The following is an 11,772-nucleotide window of genomic DNA, read 5'->3' on the forward strand; positions in this document are numbered from 1 at the left end:
CGGCCCGTGGCAGGAGCCACGAGCTGCCTCTTACCTGCGTGGCCCGGAGGCTGCCATCTTGCCGCCGACATCGTCCTCACTCTGCAGCTCGGGAGGGCCTTGTCCCCGACCTCTGCTACGGCTGGGGCCGCCCCTGGCCTGTCTTCAACTGCAGGATGCCACCACTCCAGCGTCGGGGCCTGCCTGCGGCCCTTCTCCAGCTCCTCCTGTTCTCCTGCACGGCAGCGGCAGGGATGCTGCTGTCCAGGGTCCTGGACTTCCTGTTCCTGCCTCTCCTAAGGGGTGAGGTCGCGCCTCTCTCCCCTTCTTAAAGGGACAGGGAGGTGTGGTTCAATTGGTAGCTCCTCCCAGGGAGTTGCCACATCAGCCCTACAAAAGGGCTCTTCAGCCATTCCTTCAGGGCCTTGGCAAGGAGCTAGTCATTTGGGACTAGTCCTCCCTAGGACTCCTCCGCTCCCTGTTCCTGCCTGGCATTCTGTTCTTGGATTCCATGTTTCATCTTCCAAGTGGTCTTGATGTTCCGTCTTCCAAGTGGTCCTGACGTCCTTGTCTCCTTGGCGACACAAGTCTCCTGTTGATCTCGGCTTTTAACCTCCCTTCCACTGAGTCCCACCTCAGTGCTCCGGCTCAGAGTCCCATCTCTGGGTACTTGGCTCCGAGTCCCGTTTCCGAGCTTCTTCCTTGAACTGTGTCCGGGTCTTCGGAGCTCCTTGCTCTTGCCTCCGTCTCCTCCATGTGTGAGTTCCAAGTCTTCGTCTCCATTCCAAGGTCCAAGCTCCAGTGCCTTTGGCCTTCGTCTACCTTGTGTCCTGCCTCATGTCCAGCCTGCTGCCTCTGCTGCTCCCTGTGGCAGGTCCGAAAGGTCTTGGAGTAGTCGGAGGACCACTCAGAGGCCAAACTTGCGTGGTTGGTCTCACCAAGACGTGCAGGTTGGCAGGGGCTTGGTCGTCTCCACTCCCAGACGAGGCACGTCCTACCACAGGGGCACACACCTCTCACCCCCTAGCGCTCTTCTGTCCCAGCGCAACAAGAATAAGTCAGAGAGGGGTCATCCCCCCATTTCCCTTCTCTACCGCACTCCTGCACAGTCCCCTGGGGCCCAAACTGGGCTGCTTTGAACATCTGCAGTAAGGGCTCCAGATGATGGAAGGAGACAAGAAATGAGGGTGATGAGAAGGGCTTGGGGGTAAGCTAGCTGGGAAGGAGGGGCAAGAGGGAGAGAAGTGTCTGTCAAGGGACAATGGTGGTGACCCTCTTCCTCCAAGTCTAGGATTAGACAGCAGGTAATATAGAAAGACAGAGGCTGCCTGGCCCACCCAGTCTGTCCTCTGGGCCGTCACAGATCTCACTCGATCTGAAAGGGCTGAAAGAGATGACGTCTATGCTGCCAGCTCACATACAGCCCCATGTGCTGGGGCATTTACCTAGACCCAGATTTTAATTAGTGGCACAAAGACCTCTGCAAACATCCTGCTCTGAGACTTTGTACAATTATTCCAGGGGCTGCGGAGGGGGAGGGGGGGGGGGTGTATAAAAAGGAAATGACTGGGAGCCCATGATTGGGAAGTGGATGAGCGGAGCACTAAATTGATGTCATGATCCGGCCTGACCAAGGTTTTACAGGCAGAGAGATGAGACCTATATTTACCTTGCTATAAACCAATAATTAAAGGCCTGGGTTTTTTATTATTATTCACTGGTTGATGGGGCGGCTTGTCCATGTCACTGTTGTATAGTTTACAAACACAATAAGGAGCTCTGAGGCAGGAAATGACCAGAGCAAATATCAGATGTTTGCATGCTGAATTCTATGACTGGCGAAAGTTTGACCATGGAAGGGAATATGGTTTATGGCCGGCGTTATAAATGGCTTTTCCCTAGGCACAGCAGGTGAGGGAAACTGGTGGAGGTGATCAGGTGATTGTCTGATCAGTTTCGTCTCTTGTCCTTGTCAGATTGATTTCCGAGAGATCGGTGGATCCGCCTAAAACGCGTGTCCGGTCCCACACCCGACCGAGTCTGGCCAAAGGCAGATCCCCAGCAGCAGCACCACGGCCAAACGTGGGCCCCTCGACAGCTTCGCAGTGTTTGCCTGCGTCTCGTGGACCTGTGTCTGTGCTGGCAGCCTCCTAAATTAAGTTGAAGTCAGCCTTTGTAAGGGAGATTTCCAAAGGGATCCAGTCAGCAAAGCAGTTCTCCTGGCTAAACTCGATCCCCTGGGGCAAAGGTTGCCTTGCGCAGAGCAGTGAAACGCAGCTGCTCTAAATGCAGGCATTCCCAGGGGCATAACCTGACCGGACAAGAAAACTGGGCATGTACATCGAATATTCAGATATACATGCTTAGTTTCCGCCCGCCTGCCCCCATCTGCAGATAGAGCAGGGCAAATCATGTGGGCACGTTGGTATCCAGGTACCCGCCCTTTGAAAATCTGCTAATTCATACACGGCCACAAAAGTTCCCACATGCTTGCCACCAGGTGGCATAGCGATACTTGCCCCCCCTGTAGCCATTTCACAGCAGATTGTACTTATCTCACTGCTGCCACGCGTCCACACTGCCACGCACGAAAACTGCGTGCACCAATCCCGTCATGCTTCAGTGCCCTCCCTACATCCGCGTCACTGTAGACCCTCCCTAGCACCCACTAGCGTCACATTCATCCGTGCATCGTACACCTGCGGCACCATAAAAAGGGAACAGGAAGAGCTCTCGATCAATCACCGGACTTGGGATGAGCCGACATTTTGAGTCTCTCGGGCTTTCCTTAAGTGACGCCTCCGTGGGGCAGTCAGATGAGCCACGAGGTTAACGTTCCCAGCGAGGACACCTGCACCAACAGAAGTTAACAAGTGGAAAATACGCGGCTTGGAGTGGGAGAAGGCTGGGATGTTATCAAGAGAGGGACGTTTTCTTATGTTTAGGTCGGAGGAGATGGGGGGTAAAGTGAGTACAGTTGTAACTGGGGCCCCAGGCTCCGACTTCATAAAAGGCAATGAAAAAGCAGGGAAAATTATAATTACCAGCATTGCCTGTGTCAACATCTCCACCCTAGTATCTCCGGAAATTAAGGCCAGAATTTAATGAACTTGGGTAGTTAAGTGTATATTTCAGAAGCAGAAAGTAAATATTAACCCACAACACTTTTAGATTATGATAATAAAAAAAATAAATAAATCCAGTATTAGAACCAGGAAAACACCACAGATCTATTTTTGTGATTGACCTGAAGATCCTTAAACGGAGGGGCAGCAAACATCCACTGTTTGTCTGGGTTTGCAAAGCAGATTCCTGTCTGTAAGGACAAAAGGTCAGCTGGACATGGGGCCCGCGGATTTCTGCTTTCGGGGCCCGGTCTTGTGTTTGCGTTTTCGTCTCGGACGTGAAACCCAGTGGCTAACCTGAGAGCTCTGCCTGCAGTCACAGCATCCATGTCCCGAAAGACCAGCGGCTACAAAGCAGAGGCAGCTGACCCCTGGGGGAGAGGGAAGGCATTTAGAGCTCATAATAGTCCTTATTCAAGTGCCTAAAATGCCAAGTTAATTAATTAATCGCCCCCATCAAGAAGACAAAGAGACTACTACCTTATCATCCCATGCCTTGCTGTGTATATATCAAAGGAGATTGTTTAAATAAGTTACCTTGTTACATTGTATATCAAAGGAGATTGTTCCAAATTGTTAAATATGCTATTCTGTTACTATGTAAAAATAATAAGGCACCGTTGTCATATTATCCCATGAGTTGCTCTGTAAACCCATGTGATATTCCATATCGAATGTCAGTCTATGGAAATTGGGGGGGGGGGGGGGGAGAGGTTGTGTATGTTGGTTGAGGTGGTTATATGCGTGGGACATGTGAGGTGTGACTGGTACGTATGCTTGGTTGGGAGTGGTGATCAGTTGGGGACTTTAGTTTGGTTAACAGGGGTGGATGATGTTCTTTAAAAGAGGATTTGCCTAACCACTGCATCGATTGTTCCCTGTCGGTATCGTTTTTTTGGGGGGGGGTTTTCTGTATACCTCTTCGTGCTTGTGGAAACGCAGGTCTTCGCAATAAAAAATGATTCTGCAAAAAACCCAAAGAACCAAAAATAAATAAATAATAGCATCGAAGCTTTCCAATTTTCTGGACTGGCACAGTGGCTTAAGTGGGTACTGCTATGCAGAGGACCTGCCTCCAAGTTAGATCTTCTGCTCCCCAGCTCAGCCAGGGCTGGGATGCTGCAGACGTCATTATGCAACAGCTAGTGGGCAGATTTAGGTCCCTTGATTGCAGGGGTTCTGGAAGGAGCTCTGGTGTGTGACACCCACCCCACCATCACCACCACCACCAGCTGAGAGCTGTCACTGCAAGGGCTGGGCTAAAGTGAGTTGGGAGAGGATGTACAAAAGAGAGAAAATCTCCAGGTTCGCTTGTGGTGCCAGACCCCCAGCCTCGGTTCTGAATGAGCCGGAATTCTGAAGAGCCCCACCGAGCACATGCAGGGCCAAAAGAAAAATAATTTCAAAGCCTGGGCTAACAGAGCAAAGAAAGAGTGGTACAGAAAGAAAGAATGTGTGTGTGTGTGTGAGTAAGCGTGAGCATGTGTGGATCTGTATGTAGGGGAGTGTGTGTGTGCTTGTATGGAGTCTACATGTAGAGAATGTGTGTGTGTGTATGTGAGTAAGCGTGAGCATGTGCGCATGTAGGGGAGTTTGTGCTTGTGTATGTGAGCTCATATAGAGTCTGTGTAGGGGAGTTTGTGCTTGTGTATGTGAGCTCATATATAGTCTGTGTAGGGGAGTTTGTGTGTGTGTATGTGAGCTCATATAGAGTCTGTGTAGGGGAGTTTGTGTGTGTGTATGTGAGCTCATATAGAGTCTGTGTAGGGGAGTTTGTGTGTGTGTATGTGAGCTCATATAGAGTCTGTGTAGGGGAGTTTTTGTGTGTGTGTTTGTGTATGTGAGCTCATTTATTTATTTATTTATTTATTTATTTAGAAACTTTTATATACTGGTATTAGTGGGGACATCATACCGGTTTACATTCGAACAAAAAGGTTTGAAAGTACATGTTAACAAGGGAAGATGAACTGGGAGGGGGGTTAACCAAGGACAGCGTGGAAGATATAGATTAACAAAACAAGAGAAGATTAACAACATTATTTATTCCTTAATATAAGGAGTGAATGGTCACCAAGAGGTGCATGGGATGATGGGATGGAGGGCTCTACTCTGGATAGGCTTGTTTGAACAGTAGTGTTTTTAGTTTCTTTTTGAATTTGATCACACATGGTTCAAGGCACATATGATAGGGCAGGGAGTTCCAGAGAGCGGGGCCAGCAATAGAGAGGGCACGGTGGCATGTGGAGGAGAGATAGGCGGTTTTGAGTGAGGGTACAAGTAGGGTGCCTTTGTTGGCAGATCTGGTAGGTCGAGAAGATTGGGGGGTATTGAAGGGAAGGTCAAGCCAATTGGAATTGTGGACGTGAATGGATTTGTGTACTATGGTCAGGATTTTGTAGTGAATACGGGAGAGAATGGGGAGCCAATGTAGATCTCTGAGGACGGGGGTAATATGTTCATGTTTACGTGTGTTTGTGATGAGTCTTGCTGTAGCATTTTGTAACATTTGGAGGGGTTTTATTGTGGAGAGGGGGAGCCCTAAGAGGAGTGCATTACAGTAATCTAATTTGGAGGATATGGTGGCTTGGATCACTGTACAGAAATCCTGGGTGTATAGTAGGGGTCTGAGTTTTTTTAAGTACGTTGAGTTTGAAGAAACCTGCTTTGAGAATGGAGTTGATGTAAGGCTTCATATTTAGTTGATGATCAAGGAGGACTCCTAGGTCTGTGTAGGGGAGTGTGTGTGCATGTGAGCGCGAGCACGTGTGGAGTCTGCATGTGAGATCCTGTGCATGTGTGTGGGCACGTGCAGAGTCTGTGTGTGCATGGTGGAGTCTCTTAAAAACGCCTCTGTATGAACCATAAACATCCATAAAAATCACAGACACCTTCCTTATTCTTCAGGGAGAGGATGTTCTCTCCCTGCTTCCCCGCCAGGCAGGTTAAGGCTCTAAGGCCCGGCTCATAATGGATATGAGAAATGCCATTCCCTGGGTCAGCAGTGCCAGAAGGCTATTTGAGGTCCGAGAGGGAATCAGGCAGCCAAGAGGAGATGCTCTCGTAGACCCTATAGTTTCCCATAAGGCCTGCCTTACAGATCATTTCATGAGGTTGGTGGTAGAGGGAGAGGGCGAGGGAGGTGCAGTCAAATGATGATGACCACATTTTGGCCATTTGGGAATCCCAGAAACTTAAGTTTAAAATATACATGAAACAGCAGTGCCTTGTAGCCAATAATCTTCTGTATTTATCTATCTACATACAAACACATGTTCCCATATTCCTTCCTTCTAGAGAGACCTCTAAAACGTTCATTCAGCATCAGAATTGTAATAATATCTATTACTTATCTACTGCCCTCTGAGCACAGGACCCAGTCAGAAGTCCTGATGCGTTTTTTTTTTTTGTTTGTTTTGGAAGGTGCAAAATCGCATTTCCAGCCCTGGAAGTATTTCCAAAGTTTTGGGGAGGGATTTGAGGAGAAGTTTCCAGTAAAACCATAACAATGCAGCTCCTGGATTCCAGATTCATTTTACTGAAATGTGCACACATTCTTCTCATGCCGCAGTTAGAGAAGGTTACACTTTATTTGCTAATAAACCTTCCCTTTGTGACTGCTGATAGCAGTAAAAGTGTCCAGGGCTGAGTTATACCCTCCATCGGTCCTTGAACTCTTTAGAGCTCTTTGGGTAGGAGTCCTGCTCTGTTGGTGAGCAAAGCATAGGGAACAGCGGTGATATGCAAAGTTCATGTTGGCCCCCTGACCCCCATCAAGCTTACAGGGTTCCTTGGGGAGTCTTTCTGGGGGGCCTCTGAGTTCAGCAGAGTTAAAATGGATAAAGAAAATCCGTAACAGAGAGAAGAGAGCAGCAAATGCAGCTGGAATAATCCAGGCAACGGAACGGTTGATATTAATATTCTATATATTATTAAAAAAACAAACACAGTGAAATATAACAAAATAAGCAAGCATGAGCAGCTGGACTGGGCATTGCAATTAGTAATGAGGGGGAACCAGAAGTCCTTCAGCCTGACCCCCCTATCCAGATGTTCCCAGACAGCTGCTCAGTGGTGACCCAGGAGAAGGGATATTGAGGTCTCTCCCAGTGGAAGAGTCAATCTCACCTCCCCAGCATCTCCCACCCTGAATCGGCACCTAACCAGACCCACCCAAGTATTCCTCCTCGGGGAAACTCATCCAGCTGCCTCTGAGAGGTCTCCAGAGATGGAGCCAGGGCGCCCTCCCCACCTTCAGGTCTCTGGAGGATGAAACCCGAATGCTCCCAGCCTTGAAACAGGATGCCCACCTTGTTCTGCTTGTTGCTCTGGACCAACGATCCCTCACGGGGGGGGGGGGGGGGGGGGCATTTTTTTTCAATTCAAACAGAGTTTGAGGAATGAATTACAATTATCCCAAGACATGGAAAGAGAAGTGCAGAAATAATGAGAGAGAGAGAGAGAGAGAGAGAGATGAAGGAGGGAGGAAAAAGGTTGAGAGAGAAGAGAGGGAGATAGGAGGGAAAGAGAGAGAAAAAGGGAGGAGAGAGGGGGTGGGAGGCACAGAAAGGGTGAAAATGAGAAGAGAAAGGTTGGGGGAAAAAGAAACCGAGAAGGAGAGGGAGAGGGAGGTGCAGAAGGAGGAGGAAAAGAAAGAATGGGATACAGAGGAAAGAGGATGACAAAGTAAGTGAGGGACTGATGTGAGTGAAGGAGAGAAAGAGAGAGCTTGCTGAAATGGTTTGTGTACCTAGCACAGACTCCTGTAAGGATGCCAGCCCTCGGGTAGCTGAAACGGTTAAGTCTGCCCCGGAGCTCAGGTTAGGAGATGCCTGTTTGTGTACATAGCACAGACTCCCTATAAGAAGGGGAGCAGCCCAGCCCGGAAGACAGCCCTGAGCTCTGCCAGCCTACCAGAAGCTCCTCAGCCCTGCTAGAGAGCTCGGCACCTTCTCGGAGACCCTAGGTTCCCAGCTTTGGAGCACAAGAACCGGGGGGAGGCTGCAGAAGAGTCAAATGGATGATCCTGGACGCTGAACGAAGCACTCACAGAGTTCAAAGGACTCTTTCTCTCTTTGCAGCACTGGAGTGAAGTGTGGTTTGTTGTTTTTTTTTTTAGATATATTCTGCTTTGTTTCTGAAGGCGTACAGTTAAGTGTGCACTGAGCAGGTTATCCTGGAATATTTCAGCCACTCTTCACTAAGCCACTGTACGATGCCAACATCTGTCTGCCCCGAAGACTGAAATCAGCCCTCAGACAACCAACCTTGCAGCCGCAACGGTGCCCACAGCAGCTCATCATGCAAACCAACACCTCCCATCTGTTGGAGCCCAGTAATGCGTCGTTCTTGGACTATGCAGGTGCCAGCACGGACGATGTCGCTTCCATCCCCACGGACAGTTTATTGAGCCTGCGGGTCTGCATCTCCATTTGTTACTGCTTGGTGTGCACAGCTGGGCTCCTGGGCAATGGACTTGTCATGTACTTGATCAGGGCAAGGAAGGCCCGGGGTCCTTCTCCCGTCGACGTTTTTGTCTTTTGCTTGGCCCTCGCCGATTTCCAGCTCAGTCTCACCTTGCCCTTCTGGGCTGTGGACACCCTCTCGGACTTCAGCTGGCCCTTTGGCAACTTCATGTGCAAGATTGTCCTGTCCGTGACTGTGCTCAACATCTACGCCACCGCTTTCTTGCTGACAGCCATGAGCGTGACCAGGTATTGGTCGGTGGCCTCGGCTGTGAGCCCCAGGTTCCGACTCTCTGCTCGCTCAGCCAGGTGGATCACCCTGGGCCTGTGGGTGGCTGCAGCGGCCTCCACCATCCCCACCGCGGTCTTCGCGAGGACTGTGCCAGTGAATGGGGAGGAGCTGTGTCTCCTCAGGTTTCCGGAGCCCAGGTGGCTTGGCCTTTACCACCTGCACAAAATCGTTGTGGCCTTCGTGATACCCCTAGTGACCATCACTTGCTCCTACGTAATGTTGTGCTCCTTCCTAGACCAGCACTACCTGCAAGTCAAGAAGCTCGGACGACAAGGCGAGGTCACCAATTCTATCCTGCTTCTGGTCGTGGGGTTTTTCATCTGCTGGTTCCCCAATCACGCAGCCACGTTTTGGGGCGTGTTGATGAAGTTCGGGTTGGTGAACTGGAGCTGGGCATACTATTATTTCCACCTGTACGTCTTCCCAGTCACAATCTGTTTGGCTCACAGCAGCAGCTGCCTCAACCCGATCCTGTACTACCTGATGAGGCGAGAGTGCAGGAAGGCTCTGAAGACCAGCTTATGCAAAATGGCCACCCATTTTTTCTCCTGCTTGCCCACTGCTGGCCCCAAGCAAAGCCAAGAGCATACACAGGCTGCCGTGCCCCTGAATCCAAGGCAGAGCCTCAGTTGCCCCCCTCAGCCAATCCAGAGAGGCAGAAAGAAATGCCCTTTGACGTCCACATTAGAGTCGTGCAGGGAAACATTTTTCGTTTGGTGTCGTTATGTTGCTATGTCGTTGTGCTTGTGTCGTTTTGTTCTAAAATCTCTGTCATTTGTTTGGGGTGTGCTGTTTAGTTTACCTTATCCTAAAAAAAACAGCGGTGTCGGCTGTGGGGAATCCCCTTCCACTGCAGTTTAAAAAAAATATTGTCCTTATGGCATTGAGCTTGCTCCCACCCCCACCTGACCCGTGTAGAACAAAGTGGCTCCAGGCCCCTGGCCAACCTCCCTCCCACCCCCGATCCCTCCTCTAACTTTCCAGAAACCCCCCCCCCCCCCCCCCAGCCCGCCTCTGGCTTGGGATCCAGCCCCGGCCTGTCAACGCTACGCTAACGACATTAATGGCAAACTCTCTTCAGCTCATGTGCCGCCCTCTTTGGCTGCGTCTTACCTAAGGCGGGATGCACGGGCCCCGCAGCCTGCAGGGCATCTTACAGGTCTAGGAGTTCCCGGCGTGGCCAATCGGTCTGAATGCGAGAAAGGATCAATGCCCTCGGGTTCCCTTCTGCCACATCTTTGACTTGAGAGTCTGGGTTGACTTCTGTTGGAAGCGCCAAATGAATGAATGATTGACTTCCGATCAGATAAACACTTCACCCCGGCCAAGAGAGAAATGCGAAGTGAATTCTCCCCATCTCAGCTGGAATCCTAAAGGGAAAGGTAGAGGCCCAAAAGTGGACAATTTGGGCATGGGACGTACCATTCACCTGAACAGTTAAGCCATCCGATTACGATACTTTTTATGCCTGTCTGGTTAAGGTATGCTCTGTGATTCCCTTGATGCATCCTGCATTTCCCTGATGGTCACTCTTTAACCCATTATGTCCCAGTGGCCTATTTAGAGGACAGCGTCTGTAAAAATTTGGCACAGAGTGGGTTAATTCAGCAGCCTCCTGCTTATGAAGTGTAATTGTCGATAGGGTACATGTACTTAAGCCAGCGCATACCACACAGGAGCGGGCAACGGGAAAGGTTGTGCTCCCGCCGCAGAGATTATTAAATGCCACGTTATCTCCACCCCCAAAAGTATGTGCCTGGGTGTCAGTCAATGCACATTTTTTAATGCAGGGATCCACATACTGTGCGCGCCGATTTTATAAGTGTAGGCGCCTATATTTTAAGCAGTAAATAATTGAAACTTGTGCATATAATTACACTCTGTTTATGTGTGGGAGCAGGTGTTTTACAAAGTATGCGTGGACTTCGTATATGAAATGCGATTTTTGTGCGCATAGTTCCAAGCCACCAGTTTGCTCAGACTTTGACCGCTACACCCAGACTCACCAGCAATTCACCCAGAAACCCCCCCCCCCCCCCAACACACACAAATTCTACAGGCAAAAGAAAAGTGCAATTAGAGCTCTGCACCTTGGCCAGCAGGTGGCAACGTGTACAAGCCAAACCTGGGCACATTCGTCCACGCCCAGCCCCATGGTGGGCACAACCTTAATTCCAACTTTCTGAAAATTCGCTTACTATGCAAGAAGGCTATTTACCTGCATACATTCCAATGTTACAGCCCCAAACCCTGTGTAACGCTTTGAAAATTTATCCTCATATTGTCACAAGCTGTAGCGATCACTCCTTTCTGGCTTATGTCATTATAATTAGCAATGGAAGAGTTAATGGTCATTCTAGGGATCTGGAAAGCTTTATCCGGGTATCATTGGAGAGCTGAGATTGTCACAGTCCAAATTTAGGGTTTCTAATGCTAAGAGAGAGTCTCCAAACCTTTTCTGGCAAATTTTATCTGAGCATGATTTTTTTTTTTGAGACGGGGAGGGGGAACTTGGATCTAGAACCAGAGTCTAGAACAGAGATGAACTACTTAGCTTTAGTGAAAATGGGTACTTGGTTATATGCTGTACATGCTTCTCGGTTCTCTTAGAACTTGGTTTAATAAGCTTCGCCTTTTTTTTTTTTCCCTTCCATAGACAAAAGAATAGGAACAAATGTATTAGTGAATCAGAACCTTCTCCTTGTTTACCCCTAGTGTAACTTACAACAGACTCAGCTTGTCCTCAGCTGCTGACAAGGCTCCAGTCTGTCATCCAAGAAAATATGAACTCAGCACACAAGATAGTTAAATAAACATGACAGAAAACATAGAAGCCAAACCAAAACATGCTCAGACCAGGCTATTTTATTTGCTTTGGTGGTGAGAGACAGGGGCTGTATGGACCTGTTCT

The 11,772-nt window shown here is 49.3% G+C and overlaps 1 protein-coding gene across 1 annotated transcript; it reads left to right on the forward strand.

The window, feature by feature from the left end:
* Positions 1-8,307: 8,307 nt before the first annotated feature.
* RXFP4 (relaxin family peptide/INSL5 receptor 4) lies at positions 8,308-9,816 on the forward strand. Its single transcript, XM_029581570.1, has one exon. It carries the CDS (start codon positions 8,406-8,408, stop codon positions 9,720-9,722), a length of 1,317 nt encoding a protein of 438 aa, XP_029437430.1. The 5' UTR covers positions 8,308-8,405; the 3' UTR covers positions 9,723-9,816.
* Positions 9,817-11,772: the final 1,956 nt, after the last annotated feature.

Source organism: Rhinatrema bivittatum, chromosome 16 (assembly GCF_901001135.1).
Source record: "Rhinatrema bivittatum chromosome 16, aRhiBiv1.1, whole genome shotgun sequence".
NCBI classification, from domain to species: domain Eukaryota; kingdom Metazoa; phylum Chordata; class Amphibia; order Gymnophiona; family Rhinatrematidae; genus Rhinatrema; species Rhinatrema bivittatum.

Excerpts from the sequence above, each read along its gene's own strand:
- RXFP4 (XM_029581570.1), top strand. The coding sequence starts at position 8,406 with ATGCAAACCAACACCTCCCATCTGTTGGAGCCCAGTAATGCGTCGTTC.